The sequence below is a fragment of the Ranitomeya variabilis genome, chromosome 8 (assembly GCF_051348905.1).
Source record: "Ranitomeya variabilis isolate aRanVar5 chromosome 8, aRanVar5.hap1, whole genome shotgun sequence".
NCBI classification, from domain to species: domain Eukaryota; kingdom Metazoa; phylum Chordata; class Amphibia; order Anura; family Dendrobatidae; genus Ranitomeya; species Ranitomeya variabilis.
Window position 1 is genome coordinate 143582233 of NC_135239.1, and position 18464 is coordinate 143600696.

The 18464-nt window shown below is 42.4% G+C and overlaps 1 protein-coding gene across 4 annotated transcripts in view; it reads left to right on the forward strand.

Moving 5' to 3' along the window:
* EP300 (EP300 lysine acetyltransferase) overlaps positions 1–18464 on the forward strand; it is a 185684-nt gene that overhangs the window by 25174 nt on the left and 142046 nt on the right. For all 4 annotated transcript variants that reach the window (XM_077276079.1, XM_077276081.1, XM_077276080.1 and 1 more), the window contains exons 2-4: positions 12053–12672; positions 14204–14374; positions 17892–18177. In XM_077276079.1, the coding sequence (XP_077132194.1) occupies positions 12053–12672; positions 14204–14374; positions 17892–18177 (1077 nt within the window). The remainder of the gene's footprint in view (positions 1–12052; positions 12673–14203; positions 14375–17891; positions 18178–18464) is intronic.

Below are 18464 nucleotides of genomic sequence, written 5' to 3' on the forward strand. Positions count from 1 at the left end.
GGAGCTCCAATGTTTGGGCACACGGGGGCTCTCCAAACGCGACATGGTGTCCGCTAAAGATTGGAGCCAATTTTTCATTCAAAAAGTCAAATGGCGCTCCTTCCCTTCCGAGCCCTGCCGTGCGCCCAAACAGTGGTTTACCCCCACATATGAGGTATCAGCGTACTCAGGACAAATTAGACAACAACGTCCGTGGTCCAGTTTCTCCTTTTACCGTTGGGAAAATAAAAAAAATTGTTGCTAAAAGATCATTTTTGTGACTAAAAAGTTAAATGTTCATTTTTTACTTCCATGTTGCTTCTGCTGCTGTGAAACACCTGAAGGGTTAATAAACTTCTTGAATGTGGTTTTGAGCACCTTGAGGGGTGCAGTTTTTAGAATGGTGTCACTTTTGGGTATTTTCAGCCATATAGAACCCTCAAAATGACTTCAAATATGAGGTGGTCCCTAAAAAAAATGGTTTTGTAAATTTTGTTGTAAAAATGAGAAATCACTGGTCAAATTTTAACCCTTATAACTTCCTAGCAAAAAAAAAATTTGTTTCCAAAATTGTGCTGATGTAAAGTAGACATGTGGGGAAACGTTATTTATTAACTATTTTGTGTCACATAACTCTCTGGTTTAACAGAATAAAAATTCAAAATGTGAAAATTGCGAAATTTTCAAAATTTTCGCCAAATTTCCGTTTTTTTCACAAATAAACTCAGAAATTATCGACCTAAATTTACCACTAACATGAAGCCCAATATGTCACGAAAAAACAATCTCAGAATCGCTAGGATCCGTTGAAGCGTTCCTGAGTTATTACCTCATAAAGGGACACTGGTCAGAATTGCAAAAAATGGCAAGGTCATTAAGGCCAAAATAGGCTGGGTCATGAAGGGGTTAAAACGTCAGGTTATCTCCCTAAGGCTATGTGCACACGTATTCTTGAGGTCTGCGGATTTTTCCGCAGCGGATTTGAGAAATCCGCGGGTAAAAGGCACTGCGTTTTACCTGCGGATTTTGTGGTTTTTGTGTGGATTCCACCTGCGGTTTTACACCTGCGGATTCCTATCATGGAGCAGGTGTAAACCGCTGCAGAATCCGCACAAAGAATTGGACCTGCTGCGGAATGTAAACCGCAGCTTTTCCGCAGCATGGGCACAGCGGATTCTGTTTTCCATAGGTTTACATGGTACTGTAAACGCATTGAAAACTGCTGCGGATCCGCAGCAAAATCTGCAATGCGTACACATAGTCGTAAAGAGCCCTCGCATAGGTCAGTCAACTGAAAAATGTTAACGTAGACACAAACCAAATTATTTTGTATTACAAATTTCCACTGTTTGTTTTTTTTTAACAGAAAATTAGTTTGTATTGCCGTAATCTTAATTGCCTGAAAAATCATGTTTCCAGGTTATTTGTACCGCACAATGAACACCTTAAAAATCCGTACCCAAAAAGCAATGACTGAATTGTTTAATTGCACTTGGATTTTTTTCCTCATTATTCCACTCCATTGTATGATCAAATTAAAACTTTAGACTGCTCAAAGTACCCCTTTTTTTCTGATGACCGCTTTATAACGCCTCCGCATTGTCTCAAGCAGCTTCATTAGGTGGAATGGCTTGCAATGAACAGATAGGTATGCCTTGCTTGAGATCTACCTTCAGAGTGTGTCTGCGACCATCAGAGGTAGTGTTGGTACACGGTTCCATAAAGTGCTGAGCTCTGTAACACAAAGCCAGTATATGGCGAGAACCTCTTGCATAACTACAGAGTAACACCAGCCCATCATTATTTTAAGACCTGAAGATTAAAACTCCAGAAAATTGCTATAACCTTGAAGGTATCTTCAAGTGCAGTCATGAAAGCCGTCAATCACTGTATGATTATATACTATGATAGTATGGCCGGCGTCACACTCGGCATAAGACAATACGGTCCGTTTTTTACGTCCTTACTACGGCCGTAATACGGAGAAATGTTCCCAAAATAGTGATCTGTAGTCAGGGTGTGTCAGCGTATTTTGCGCATGGCATCCTCCGTATGTAATCCGTATGGCATCCGTACTGCGAGATTTTTGCGCAGGCTTGCAAAACCGACATCTAATGGATTTATGTGCTCAAATGTTCATTAAAACATATATACAGTATATATATATATATATATATGTCATTGAGACACATATATATATATTCTGTATTTAGATTTCATTCAGCGCGATATCTGTGAACAGCCGGTAATTCAATTGCCGGCTTTTCATTTCTCCTGCACAAACCCGACAGGATATGAGACCTGGTTTACATACAGTAAACCATCTCATATCCCCTTTTTTTTTGCATATTCCACACTACTAATGTTAGTAGTGTGTATGTGCAAAATTTCAGCGCTGTAGCTGCTGAAATAAAGGGTTAAATGGCGGAAAAAATTGGCGTGGGCTCCCGCGCAATTTTCTCCGCCAGAATGGTAAAGCCAGTGACTGAGGGCAGATATTAATAGCCAGGAGAGGGTCCACGGTTATTGGCCCCCCCGTGGCTAAAAACATCTGCCCCCAGCCACCCCAGAAAAGGCACATCTGGAAGATGCGCCTATTCTGGCACTTGGCCACTCTCTTCCCACTCCCTGTAGCGGTGGGATATGGGGTAATGAAGGGTTAATGCCACCTTGCTATTGGAAGGTGACATTAAGCCAGATTAATAATGGAGAGGCGTCAATTATGACACCTATCCATTATTAATCCAATTGTTGGAAAGGGTTAAAAAACACACACACACATGATTTAAAAGTATTTTAATGAAATAAACACAGCGGTTGTTGTAATAATTTATTGTTCTCTCAATCCATCAGGAACACCCTCGCTTGGAAAAATAATAAACGCACAAGATACATACCTTCTGGTGAACCGTCTCGTCCCACGAAGTAATCCATCTGAAGGGGTTAACTAATATTACAGGCAGGAGCCCTGCTAAATGCAGCGGTGCTCCGTGCCTGTAATCCCCGGCGAATGAATGAAATGTAGGTCATTGACCTACATTTCCTTCAGTCGCGGTGATGCGCCCCCTGGTGGATGTCCTCATATGACCTGGAGCGTGGGAAAAAGTTCCCAGGCTGCAGTTCATGAGAACATCCAGCAGGGGCGCATCACCGCGACTCAATGTAAGTACAAGTCACTGCTTTCCTTTCAGCACCCGGGGATTACAGGCACGGAGCACAGCTGCATTTAGCAGGGCTCCTGCCTGTAATATTAGTTAACCCCTTCAGATGGATTACTTCGTGGGACGAGACGGTTCACCAGAAGGTATGTATCTTGTGCGTTTATTATTTTTCCAAGCGAGGGTGTTCCTGATGGATTGAGAGAACAATAAATTATTACAACAACCGCTGTGTTTATTTCATTAAAATACTTTTAAATCATGTGTGTGTGTGTGTGTTTTTTAACCCTTTCCAACAATTGGATTAATAATGGATAGGTGTCATAATTGACGCCTCTCCATTATTAATCTGGCTTAATGTCACCTTCCAATAGCAAGGTGGCATTAACCCTTCATTACCCCATATCCCACCGCTACAGGGAGTGGGAAGAGAGTGGCCAAGTGCCAGAATAGGCGCATCTTCCAGATGTGCCTTTTCTGGGGTGGCTGGGGGCAGATGTTTTTAGCCACGGGGGGGCCAATAACCATGGACCCTCTCCTGGCTATTAATATCTGCCCTCAGTCACTGGCTTTACCATTCTGGCGGAGAAAATTGCGCGGGAGCCCACGCCAATTTTTTCCGCCATTTAACCCTTTATTTCAGCAGCTACAGCGCTGAAATTTTGCACATACACACTACTAACATTAGTAGTGTGGAATATGCAAAAAAAAAGGGGATATGAGATGGTTTACTGTATGTAAACCATGTCTCATATCCTGTCGGGTTTGTGCAGGAGAAATGAAAAGCCGGCAATTGAATTACCGACTTTTCACTAACACCGCTGCGTATTTCTCGCAAGTCACACTGCAGGTCCGTGTGGAATCCGTATTTTTCTCGCCCCCATAGACTTTCATTAGCGATTTTTTTGCGCAATACGCTGACAAACGCAGCATGCTGCGATTTTGTACGGCCGTAGAAAGCCGTATAATACTGAACCGTAATATACGGCTAATAGGAGCAGCCCCATTGAGAATAATTGTGCCGTATGTAATGCGAGTTTTACGGACGTAGTTTCTGCGCTCTTACGTCCGTAAAACTCGCCAGTGTGACGCCGGCCTATAAGTGATGAAATGATCACAGGTTCAAGTCCCATAAGGGGACTAAAAAGGTAGAAAATTAAAGTTTTCATAAAATAGGCTAGCCCCTCTTTTCCCCCCTTAAAAATATAGGCGTATTATGTATTGCTGTGTCCATAGAAGTCCAGATCATCAAAATATTCATTTAATCAATCCATATGCTAGATGCCATAAAAAGAGAAACAATCCAAACTACAGAATTAATGTTTTTGGTCACCACAACTCCTTAAAAAACAAAAAACAAAACGTGCACCCCATTCTTTATCGAGAACTTGGCATCAAACAGCCGGCTCACCATTCACAAAGCAGGCCCTCACAGCTAAATTGATAGAAAAATGTTATGGATCTCTGAAAATGTCGACAAACCAAACGTTTTTCAACAAACTGTTATGATTTTTTTATCCACTTAATAAACTTTGCAATTTGGCTATTTCTACACACTCACTGCCCTGAGGATCATATTGGCAATGAACATTGTTAAAACAATGGTGGAATTTCATTTTTTTTTTCACCATTTCATCCCATTTGGGATTACTTTTCAGTGTTGTAGTGCTTCATATAGTAAAATTAATGGTGTCATTCAAAACTACAGCTCATTCTGCAAAAGAACAAGTCCTCACATGGCCGTGTCAATGAAAGAATAAAAGTTATGCTGCTTAAAAGAATCGGATGAAACCATGCAAATATAAAAGTGAAAATTGGCAGATGGACGGGGCTTAATAAGGAGTACATTTTACCTATGGGAGAGGAGAGAATCCCCCTTTTGCATGCAGCAGTAAGGTGTAGAATTCAGTGCTGCTCTATGTAACATCTCTGCAAGTGCTGGACACAGTCTGCACTGGGGCTACATCCATGGACGTTTTCACAGTATGCAATGGTGGCTCAGCATTTTCATTAATGAGAAACCAATTACAGTAATATTGTAATAGCTTTAGAATAGCTTACAGCCTTTGAAAGGACAATCCAAAATAAGAAAAAAGATTGAATAAAAATAAGGCTAATATTACATTAAAAATGAGTCCATACGCAGAACAGTGAAACGGTCTGCCTAATCGCATTCTCCAGATCCACTCTGGATCACAGTCTCCGTGAATGGTGCTGATGCAGTGACCAGGCTCTCCTTGTGTGTGTATAGGGAAAGACCTGTCATTCAAGGGGTGAAATCACTTTTCAGCCCTTTTAGACTAGTCAAATGCTATGGTCTTTGGCCGGGCTTTGTGAGGCAGCACGGTGGCTCAGTGGTTAGCACTGCAGCCTTGCAGCGCTGGAGTTCTGGGTTCAGCATCTGCAAGGAGTTTGTATGTTCTCCCTGTGTTTGCACGGGTTTCCACTGGGTTCTCTGGTTTCCTGCCACATTCCAAAGACAATTGGATTTAGATTGTGAGCCCCATCGGGGACTGTGATGATAATGTGTGTAAAGTGCTGCGGAATATGCTGGCGCTATATAAAAATAAGGTTATGTATTATAATATGTCTTATGTGCATGGTTTCTCTGAAATGTCGCAGTGTTTCACAGTAAAACACATACCTGGTTAAATTGTCAGTGTCTGATTCTTGTTACCATGTTTTACTTTTTTTTTTTTTAATTTTTTTAAGTATATAGGCAAAAAAAACCCATACGTCTGCACATTACTGTTTTATCTGCTGCAGATCTATCAGTTGTCTGAATGCTGAGTCCTGATTGGCAGCTCTCTGTACACTGTGCATAGGCGGAAAGCTGCCACTAAGTGGTGTGTGTGTGTGTGTGTGTGTGTGTGTGTGTGTGTGTGTGTTTATACAGAGCTCATTATTATTGAGGACTACACGAGAGCAGGTTTACTAGTTTTCTAATGATGAGCTACTAATAGTATATGATATTTTCAAAACTACAAGTAGCCCAGTAAGTGACACATTGCTGCAAGCAGGGTCTCTGGTTCTACATCATTATGCTCTCAGATAAGGTGGTTAAAACCTGGTGACAAATTCCCTTCAAATCCTGCGACTGTGCCTGCCATGTCGGGACTTGTATGAGACTGTGATTTTAGTTAAATCTTGGAATACTTGGCTTGTTTTGTATATTGCAATACGAATCAGACGGTGGCAGGTTCAGATAGCCAGTGTGAGGCTAGAAAATAAAGAATTAAAGAATATATCTTAAAATTAAACTCCAAACAAATTATAAATTTACATGGAATCTGTCACCCCCTGATAACATACTACTATGGCCATATTTGTGATAGAATTGTTAAAATAGTCCTACCTGTAAGCTTCATAGCTGCTGTCTTGTTACTGAGAAATAGCCTTTTAATCCTTTGTTAATGCTTTCTTCCAGGCTCTGGGGCGTGCGGTGCCTGGAAGAAAACTCTGCCTCCGGTGTTAATGTGTGAACCATCCCCTGACATGCCATGTGACGTGAAGTTGTGGCATCAGAATCCTGCGTCCTCCAGTCACACGATTATGCGTACCTTTTCCTCCCTTCTTTGGGCATTGGCTTCATTGTTGTTCTGCTACTAAGGTAGCAGTGACTCGTCTGCACAGGAGAACGGTGAAGACACTGCCAATAGAAGGGCGGAAAAGGTGTGCAGAATCGTTTAAGTTTCCGGCGCCACTACTGCTTGTCACATGGCATGTGATGTGCATGGGAGGGGGTGGAACACACATTAACGCCAGAGGCAGCGTTTTCTTCCAGGCACCGCATGCCCCCGGAGCCTGGAAGAACTAGTTAGCATAACAGAGTAAAAGGCTATTTATCAGTAACAAAACGGTAGCTGTGAGGCATTCAGGTAGGACTATTTTAACAGTTCTATCACCTGTATGGCCATAGTAGTATATACGTCCCAAGGGGTGACCGATTCCCTGTAACTTGTAGACTAAAAGATATACCAGAGCCATAACTTTATTTTTGTCAATATGGCCATTATGAGTTATTTTGTGCTTGATGAGTTATACTTTTGAACGACACCATTGATTTTGCCATATAGTGTATGGGGAAAAAATGTCACTGTTCTACAAGGCCCTCCGGCATGTACTGACTGAAGGTAATCCTCCGCGGTGACTCGTCTGTACAGGAAAACAGTGAAGACACTGCCAATAGAAGGGCGGAAAAGGTGTTTCCCGCTCTGGTTTTGAAAATTGCGCGAGAGCCCACGCCTTTTTATTTTTTATTTTTAAATTGCGTTTAATGCAAATTTTGTGTCTTTAACTCTTTATGCACCATTTTATTATGTTTATTACTAACCATCGGCCTTGGTATATCTATAGATATAGCTATATCTATCTATAGGTACATCTGTCTATAGATATTTACTTATATTTGTTTAGTGTGTTTAAACATAATTGAAATGACATCACAATTTTTTTTTGTTAAATAGATCTTTATTTAGCTTACAAAAACCCATACAAATCTACATGAAAATCGGCATTAAAAAACGCATGGACTTTTAACTGCGTTTTCTGCCAAGAGATGCAGAATCTGCTCAGAAAATTCCACAGGCAAATCCGCAACGTGTGCACATACCCTTAGGCTACTTTTACACTTGCCATGTTTTTTGCGGCCATATCGCCGCCAAAAAGGCGGTCTGCCGCAATAACGTACCGCAAAAAACTTGTGGTTCGCTGTTTTTCAGTTTTCCAATACTATGGAAGAAGTATTGGAAAAAAAATGTCGTTCCTCAAAACCAGAAGTGACGGTGCACCCATTGATTTTAAATGGGGGCTGTGTCCGTACACTGTGAAAAAGATCGAGCAGGCTCGATCTTTTTTCACGGCCACAAATACGGCGCACCATAGAAATCTATTGGGGCCGCAAAATCGGCCAGGAAAAACCTGGTATTTATAAAAGAAGACTTAGAAAAAAAATAGTTTTTGTGTCCCTGATTGTGTGCTGTTAAAGAAGCTGTCCACTATTTGGACAACTTCTCATACCCTTATCTTGTCCTTCATAAAATAATAAAGCTTATACTCTCCTCCTGTGCCGGCACTCTTCCCGCAGTGTCTACTTTTTCTCCTGGAGCTCCCATGCTGCTGTTGTGACGTGTGACAGTCGGGGCCGGCGTCACTGTCCTCGCCTCCTGTTGAATTGAGCATGAAGAGAAAGTTGGGGATCAGCTTCAGCCCGGACTTCCTTATCACTTTCAATTTGTCCAAAGGTGGAGACATTGATCGGGCGCCGGTGTCACAACAGCAGCACCGTAGCCCCGAAACCACCAGTGCCGTCATGCGAGGTGAGTATAGGCTTATTTTATGGGGGCCAAACATTTGGATCAAGAAGGGGTTGTGCTAGTAGTGGGTAACCTCTCTAAATATTTTTCTGTCAAATGAGATGTTTGATGACTTATTTTTTGCATGACAAGATAGTTTTCACTGGTACCACTTTTTAGACTTGATCAAGCATAATAGTTTTATAGGTTAGAGCCATATCCAACTTTTTTGCTACTTTTGCACATAAACATAACTTTGTGCTCTACGCTCCATACACTGAGGATTTGCTTTGGGTAAGATGTAGTTTTTTTATTTGTACAATTTTGTGGTAAATGCGATTTATTTATTTTTATTTAATTTTGGGAGGTGGAATGAATAAAATATAAATTCTTGCTTAGTCCTTTGTATTTTTCATATTTTACACTGTGGAATAAATATTTTAGTCCCACAAAGGGACTTTAAAATGTGATCCTTTGTGTAGCAAACACTACCTATGTAGTGCAGTGCATTATTCAGCTTGTCAGTGAGCGTGCAGTTCAGACATGACAAGGCACTGCTAATTGGTTTACAGTCACCGATTATCCACCACCAGGTCTTAATTGCACCCCCGTTCTATAGTGCCTTAGCAATTGCTCTTATAATTGTAAAATCAAGTTTTAATCTGCACTCACAGAATGGAAAGCTGTGCGAACGAGTCCAATCCTTTCTCCCTACTTGTAAGCATGACTGCCAGGGTGATTGACTCAATTTAGCAAACGCAATGTTACTGTCTGTTCTATGAAGATGTTGCGCGTGCCTTCCTGGCCACATTGTACATCCTCAGGGAGCAGAGTGTCGCTCGCGTGTTGTGACGTTGGACCTGCACCCATGCTGATCTGAATAATTTCACACCTGCAGTCATTTCAGCCACAATAACCCTACTTTGGAGTTGGGGAAACTGCGCAATTTCATCTTATGGCACAACATTTTTATGAAGGGTTTTTTGGACTACTTGTGAATTGACAGATTCTGACATTAGTAGGGTACATGCGCATCAAGAAGACTGATAAGTCGTCTGAGGACAAAGCAGACTCTGAATAGAGCTGCAGGGTTCATGCGCTACCATCCACCCTATTCAATTGGAACGGCGGCACCCTCTGTTTTGGGATCCATGGGAGTCCCTCAGGAGGACCTATAATTATGTAATAATTACTATGTATCTAGTGGATAGATAATTAAGTTCTGCAGACCAGAATACCCATTGATTTCTACAGTCCCATTTTGTGAACCTGTCTACTTGTTAATGTTATATACAAACTATACTATTGGGGAGCACAGATCTGAAAGTTATTGACTTGTTACTTTGGTCCATGGCTGCTTATGCTAAGTTTTATTGTAAGTCTTCTCAAATCCACATTCTCTCATAACTGTCCGGTTTCATTTTTTTCTGGTCAAAGTGGATTTCATGATTCCATTAAATAAAAACGAAAGATGGTTATTTAGTGAAATCTGTCAGAATCTGCTGAAGTGGAAAGTGACTTTCACTAACAAACGTTTTCCACGGTATCAGTGATTTCTTGGAAATATATTTATTTTATGGGATATATATTCTGAATTTTGCCTTACCACTACCAAACCAGAAATGTTCAACCATAGCCTTGTAGTCCTTAAGTCCTATTAATATTCTTTGGCCCTATTACTATAGCTAAATCAGCTTTATTTTTCTACTTTTGTCAGCCTCATTAAGACTAACTAGAGCGACATATCGCACTGCTTTATTTAGACTGTAGCCTATTGGAGTCCTGGAGCGACATATTGCACTGCTTTATTTAGACTGTAGCCTATTGGAGTCCTGGAGCGACATATCGCACTGCTTTATTTAGACTGTAGCCTATTGGAGTCCTGGAGCGACATATTGCACTGCTTTATTTAGACTGTAGCCTATTGGAGTCCTGGAGCGACATATCGCACTGCTTTATTTAGACTGTAGCCTATTGGAGTCCTGGAGCGACATATCGCACTGCTTTATTTAGACTGTAGCCTATTGGAGTCCTGGAGCGACATATCGCACTGCTTTATTTTTAAATCGGATATTTTTTTATTGTACATACCAAATACAACAGTATCCATACAAATAAACAAGGTACATTTGTCTTTTTGTTTTAAAAGAAACAACCCTTCCCCCTCCCCTCCCCCCTCCCCTCTAAAGACCCATCTCCGACCAAACATTACTCCTGGAGAGAAGAGAAAACAAACAAACAAAAAAAAGACAATACATACATACGATAATATTTGCAGCTTTTTATCACAATCTCTGTCAATACGAGATAGAGCCACATGTCGCTGAACAGCATAAGAAACAGTATGTATCAGTATTACGCAATCTCCACAAGTCTTTCCATGCCACTTCTTTCAAATAACTACCGAACGCTGTCAAATTCCCCTCCTTCCTCAACATAGCATGCTGCCCCCTATCCCAATGATCGTCAATGACATTGCCAACATCCCCCACTATGAGCAACGGGACTCCTCCCCACCTGCCAGATAAATTTAGGATTTCCTGTAGTTTTTTCCCCCGAGAACGGTGGAGGAATATACACTGACACGACACATATCAGTCTAGCGAACACCTTACACACAAGAAATACATACTGTCCATCACTATCTATTACCACCTCCTCGAACGGAACACTTGTATGCACAAGGATTGACACTCCCCTGGCGTAGGCCGAGAATGTCGCATGGAAGGCCTTCCTCACCCATCTTTTATGCAATATACCCGTTTTTCCTTTTAGTAAGTGAGTTTCTTGAAGGCACACCAGCGAGGGTCTCGGTTTTACAATATATTGCAAAATAGCCTTACGTTTTGTATCATTGGATAGACCTCTAATATTCCAGCTCAAAATTTTAACTCTATCTCCCATCATTTTGCATAATAGTTAACCATCTCTTCCTCTTTCCATTGGTCTTCTTTACTCCCCTAAACTGGGCCCTCTTACCCAAACCTCCCCCCCCAAGCCCTCATTATTACAAAATAACCCCTAACCCTACCCTTCCCTTCCCTCAATAACTTCCTCCCCCAAAACGTTATAACAGACAACGTACAATCTCCTACTCCCTCTCTGTATGAGAAAGGGGAACGCGCTGTCGCACTGCTTTATTTAGACTGTAGCCTACTGGAGTCCTGGAGCGACATATCACACTGCTTTATTTAGACTGTAGCCTACTGGAGTCCTGGAGCGACATATCGCACTGCTTTATTTAGACTGTAGCCTATTGGAGTCGTGGAGCGACATATCGCACTGCTTTATTTAGACTGTAGCCTATTGGAGTCGTGGAGCGACATATCGCACTGCTTTATTTAGACTGTAGCCTGTTAGTCCTTGTAGCGATCAGCGATTTATCATCTATTCCCTGGATATCCTTCCGTTGGGTCCTCTTTAACCCTCCACTAGTAACCTGCTGGCAGCCTTTCCTATGGCAATGGAGCAGCTGGGTATTATGAAATTTGACTCTGCTCTCTGCTGGTTAAGTATTTTACTAGATTGCTCTTTTCTGAATAATATCCATGATTTTGCTGTTTATTTTTTTAAATGTTGTGATATATTGAAAATAAACCATTAATGTTTTCCCTCTTTTAGATTTGGGGTCCTTATTTGACCTCGAACAAGATCTGCCTGATGAGTTAATTAGCTCCCATGAATTTGGTGCAAGCAATGGTGGCGAGCTTGGTCAGCTGCACACCAGCATGAACATGGTACCTGATGCAGCAGCCAAACATAAGCAGCTGTCAGAACTATTGCGAGGTGGTAGTACAAACATGAATATGGGTCTTGGTCAGCAAACATCTCAAGCCAACCCTGGTATTGGACTTCTAAACAACATGGTGAAGGGCCCAATGATTCAAAGTGGATTGACTCCCTCAAGCTTGAGTATGGGTGGTAATGGAAACCATCCAGGACAACCCGGCTTAAACCCGTCCTCAACAGCTGGTATGATGGCTTCCCTAAACAACCCAATAAATCAGCCTAGAATGGGCATGAACACAGGTATGATTCAAGCTGGAAATGGACAAAACATAATGCAGGGGCAAATGATGAATGGGTCACTTGGTACAGGAAGGGGTCGACCTGGGATGCCTTACCCAAACCAAGGAATGGGCAGTTCTACCAACCTGTTAGCGGAGACTCTTCAGCAAGGGGGTCCACCAATGTCTGGACAGTCAGGAATGAGAAGCCCACAGCCAACCACTATGAACAAGGTAGGCCATTGTATTAAGATGATGCCATTATTTTGTAAGTTTTCCACAACTACCACTACAACCTCTATGTTGCCAGTAGGGGTGGGGTGTATGTAGGGAGATAGCATGGGACCACATGTATGCAATCTACATACTTCTGGCCAATTCTGGATGTACTGCTCTTCAGTCAATTCAAGTGAATTGAGAGAATCAGATCACATCTAGGTGGCATGTGACCGGTAACGTATGCATATCGCTCTCACTGGCAATTCTGCAGAGTGCAGAAATTTACTCAGAAGACTGGGCTCCCCTTAATGACCGCCAATACGCCTTTTTACTGACCTGCGCTATAAGAGAATATCGTCCCCATACAGGTGACAGTCCAGCAGCTGTCTGCTGTACACTATAGCTGACAACTTGCTGTATCAGCCATGATCAGTGTTGGCACCGTCCAGTTCTACTTAACCTCTTAGATGCTGCTGTCAGTTGTGACTACATCATATATATGGTTGAGTGTGGGGGCTTCCTCTTAAAGCCCATCAACACCCTGAGATCATGATTGTGTGGTCCTGATGTTTGCAATGGAAATTCACTGCCAAATAGTGGCCTTAGAGTCTCCTGGCTACAGCGGCCTGTTCAGAAGTTAGCAACATTTAGGTGGTAAAAATACACTTTTTCATTCCTTTGATGTCACCTGAAGGGTTAATAAACTACATGACAGCAGTTTCCAATATGTTGAGGAGCGCTGTTTTTAAAATGGCATCACTTTTGGGGGGGTTTCCAGTATATAAAAAAAAGTATACAGAGTTGGTTAAAACTGACAATTACCCTGGATCCCTGATTTCTTTCTTTTTGGCAATTTGTTAATGAATCGGAAATTATTGAACTCAATCAGTGAGGGCCCCCCTATACTTAAGGATGTAGAACCACGATTTTCCTGTTTTTCGGGAGCGCTGCTTTTTGCTGATGGTGGAATGTCTTTGAATACCAGCTTTGTTTTAATTTTGATGCTTCAGTTATAAAGATGATACAAATGTGGGTCCCAGTAATCTGAAGGGAGTGTCATATTGAAAATGTATTGCTAAAAGTAGTATGTGAAATTAGATTTTTTTTTTTTTTAAGTAATGATTTTAAAATGAGGGTAGGATTAATTGATCCTACCCAAATAAAGCCACACTCTTGTGCAAGCAGTTACCGACTATTATGTACATACCATATATATGGCACAGCTTAGGCTAGGTTCACACTTGCATAAAAGCCTTTGTTGCCAAGTTCCATCAGTTTTACCAGAATAAAACGTGTAGCCTGCAGTTTTTTTTTCTCTTTAAAATGATGGCAACCAAACTGCAAACTGACCCTATTATGTACAATAGGCTCCCTCCTGGTTTATTTAATCTCCATCACAAGATAAAGCAGTTTCCTGCAGGTCATCTTCTTTATTCCTAAAACTCCCGCCATCGCCAGGGTGAACCTTGCTTTACTGCTTAACTGTTTTCTTTTGAGATTTTTGGTTGTTTTGTAAATTCTACTTTTGCAAATGTTATTTTTTTAGCTTGGGATAATGAACAACCCTAACCCCTATGGGACATCATATGGTCAGAATACTGGTCCCCAGTTGGGAGCTGCTGGGCTTGCTCCCCAAATGCAGAACAAAGCAGCTCTCCAGAACAGTCTGACCCAATTTTCAATGGACAAAAAGTCTGGGCCTGGCATGCCAAATATGGTAAGTGTTTAACCCCTTCCCTCTGCAGACATTTTTTTTTCTCCCCTTCTGAGGGCGGCCACAGTTTGATCACTTACTTTCTTGTATGTGGGCTTGTGTTTTGCTGGATGAGTTCTAGTTTTTGAATAACACAATTTCATTTTACTATAAAACTGTACGAGAAAAAAGCCAAATCGTGAATCAAAACCAACTAACTACCAATGCCCCTTTCACACCCGCTGTAATTCGCTCATTTGTATTTTTTGGGGGTGATATTTTTTTTTTTTTTACTGCACACATAAGCCAAGACCTGAGAACCCGCTTGTCTTAGTAGTCTCCCTTGTGTCTTGGTCCCTGACAGCTCTTAAGGTATGCTTTTCTCTGAAACTGCCTTCCCATAGATTGGGCAGCATGTATCAGCTCTCAGGTTCACTCCAAAAGACTGTCCAATAAAGCCCTTAAAGGGGTATTCCGCTACTGGAACAATGCCGCCTTGATGTAAATGTTTGGCCCCGATTAAAATAAAAATGCCTATACTCTCCTCTGGTGCCGTCGCCATTCCAGCAGTGTCAGCACTCGCTTTCCCTGGGACTCTCGTGCGGTTGTTGTGACACTTGAGCCTGGTGCCCAGTCGGCTCTGGCGTCACTGTCTCCTATGAATTTAACATGAAGAGGACGTCCAGGCTGTGGCTGATCTGAATTCCTCTTCTTGTTCAATTAGTTTGAAAGTGGGGACTGTGATGCCAGCGCTGATTGGGCACCAGCGTTACATGTCACAATAACTTCAAGTGCTGACAACGCGGGAACTGTGCTGGCATGGAAGGGGGGGGGGGAATATAGGCTTTTTTTTCTTCTTTGGGGGCCAAACATTTAAATCAAGGTGTTGTCCTAGTAGTGTACTAGAGAACCTGCCGGCACGATTTTGTGACTTAAAGACACGGCTGTAATAAAGATTACGTTGATACCTTTGTTGAGGAAATCCACCTTGTTCTTCTTTAAAGGGAACCTGTCAACCCCAAAATTGAAGATGAGATAAGCCCACCAGCATAAGGGGCTTATCTACAGCATTCTGGAATGCTGCAGATAAGCCCCCGATGTATCCTGAAAGATGAGAAAAAGAGGTTAGATTATACTCACCCAGGGGCGGTCCCGCTGCGGTCCGGTCCGATGGGCGTCGCGATCCGGTCCGGGGCCTCCTATCTTCATAGGATGACGTCCTCTTCTGGTCTTCACGCTGTGGCTCCGGCGCAGGCGAACTTTGCCCTGTTGAGGGCAGAGCAAAGTACTGCAGTGCCGAGGTGCTGGGCCTTTCTGAACTTTCCCGGCGCCTGCGCACTGCAGTACTTTCCTCTGCCCTCAACAGGGCAAAGTTCGCCTGCGCCGGAGCCACAGCGTGAAGACAAGAAGAGGACGTCATCCTATGAAGATGGGAGGCCCTGGACCGGACCGTGACGCCCATCGGATCTTACCGCCCCCCCAGGTGAGTATAATCTAACCTCTTTTTCTCATCTTTCAGGATACGTCAGGGGCTTATCTACAGCATTACAGAATGCTGTAGATAAGCCCCTGATGCTGGTGGGCTTAGCTCATCTTCGATTTTGGGGATGACAGGTTCCCTTTTATTCACCATTTAAAGTTTTCTTACAACTAAGTTTCAGTGCACAGGGGGTGGACTGTACACTGGGTTGTCTCCTCCTTGTCTGTGACTTCCTCTCCGCCTGCCTCCAGTCTTGGCAGATACCTGCTATGTAGCACGGCAAGCATTGGCCAGTAATGGTGCGGGCTTGGCTCTTAAGCCTGTGTCATGTTCTGGAGGCAGTTATCTCCAGACACTATCCGCCCCGGAGCTTGGAAGAGGTCATTATATAAAGTGATGAGATGATTTATCCACAACAATACAGCTGATATGAGACACACAGGGATCACTCTCCTCAGCAGTCAATATCCTGTATGCCATAGTCATAGTTTAGATAGGGCAAATGTGGTTTCCCTTTTAATGAGATTCTCGTGCTTTGGTGTGGGGGGTGGGGTCTTTACGTGGTGATCTACTTACATATGCATCCTTACGGGCTTATGTCAGGTTATTGATCCCTCAGTGACCTGCCCCCTATTTTACATACTGAATATAATATGGTTTGAAAAAATAATCACATTCCTCAGGCAGGTGGCATGTAGCATGATACGGGGTATAATATACATATTTTCGTCTTATTTTCACATATAGTTTTGTTTAAAGCCTTTTTTTATTTTCAAACAAAATGTTGCTGGCAGCCGCGCTTGTGCAGTAGCCTCTTTCGCGACCCGATAAATACTGCACAGGTGCCATTTTGGCAGAGAAAAACAATTAGGCTTAATCGAGAGAGAGCGCCGGTTCCATTTTGGCAGAAGAAAAAAAAGGCTCCATCAAGATAGGGTCTGCACAGTAGCATAGTTCTGATAGATGAAACCGCGCAAGCACCATCTTGACGAATCCTAATTTTTTTTCTCTGCCAAAATGGCGTCGGCGAAACCGCATCTATCAGAAGGCAATAAATACTATGGTGCATAATTTTTAAGCAAAGCTGGAAATAAAACAAAAATATGCATATTACAAACACCTTCCCCCCCCCCCCCAATCATACTACAGCTCAAGTGCCACCAGCTGCCTGAGGAATGTGAATTTTTTTTTTTCATAATAGATTCTGTATGTAAAATAGGGTGCAGATAAGTGACCTGACAAAAGCTAAGGTTGCATTTGTCAGCAGGGCACCACATGAAGATCCCCGCCCAGGAGCACGGGCATATAATTAGCTGAAAATAAGGATTAAACATCCACAAGACTGATTTCATCACTCAGATATCATTTTAATCACTATAACGACGCCAACCTGACACTGTAGGTTACTGTGCACAATCCTGCTGACAGGTTCACTTTAAAACACCAATAAACATAAAGTTGTCCTTGTGATATATACCACCTCCTCTTCTGATAATCTTTCATCTATCTACATAAGCACATCTCAAAGTTTTTCTGCTGGCCACCACCAGACAAACCAATATGATGCCCAGGCTTCACCCTTTAGTGGAGTTTCATGAATAATTGTGCTAAACCTGAGATTTCTGGAGCCATAGAAAAAGTCTATGAAAACTGTCTCCCCAACAACTAGTGGAGCCTACCGGTGCGGACAGCATCACATTTGAGAAGCTCTGGGCTAGAGGACATTTGACCTAGTAGGAGATTCCCATATAAAATAAACCATCAATCAGTTATTTTCTAAATTTCTACAATACTGTAGAATTTTGAGATCCTAAAGTGAAACACAGCGGCAAGAGTATCTCCTGTTTACATGTATCTGTTATTGCTGAGATTTGTCTTCATTTCATGGAACTTTTCAGAAAATCAATTTAATATTCACAACTTTTGCTTTAAGCAGGGTGGTTATATAGTGGGCTAAATAGTAAAAAAAAATAAAAATCGCTGTACAAGAAATCCAGTTGTTAAAAGAGCTCTTGATGTGTATATTGCTTTAATTTCATGCCCTTGTTTTTTCTTATTTAGGGTCAACAGCCATCTAATCAAGTACCACAAGCCAACCTTGTTCAGACGTCCCCCCAAGGTATGGGTACTGGTGCACCGCAGGGTATTGGCTCGGGAGCCCCGACTGCAGATCCTGAGAAGCGAAAGCTGATACAGCAGCAGCTTGTTCTTTTACTACATGCCCACAAGTGCCAGAGAAGAGAACAAGCCAATGGCGAGGTGCGACAATGCAATCTGCCCCATTGTCGCACCATGAAGAATGTCCTGAATCACATGACCCATTGCCAAGCTGGAAAATCCTGCCAAGGTAACTGCTTTGTTTAACCCCTTCATGACATGCACTATACATGTATGGCGCATGTCGGGTCTCCCCACTTGATGTGAGCTCCATCGCTGAACCCACATCTTATCTGGCACATGTCAGCTGATTTGAACAGCTGACATGTGTCCCTAAGAGCCGCGGGTGGAATCGCGATCCACCCATGTCCCTTAACCTGTTAAATGCCATTGTCAGCATTTATTTGCCATTTGTCAGCATTGATAGCGGCATTTAACATGGTCACGCCGGAAGCGTGTCACTAATCCCACCCATCG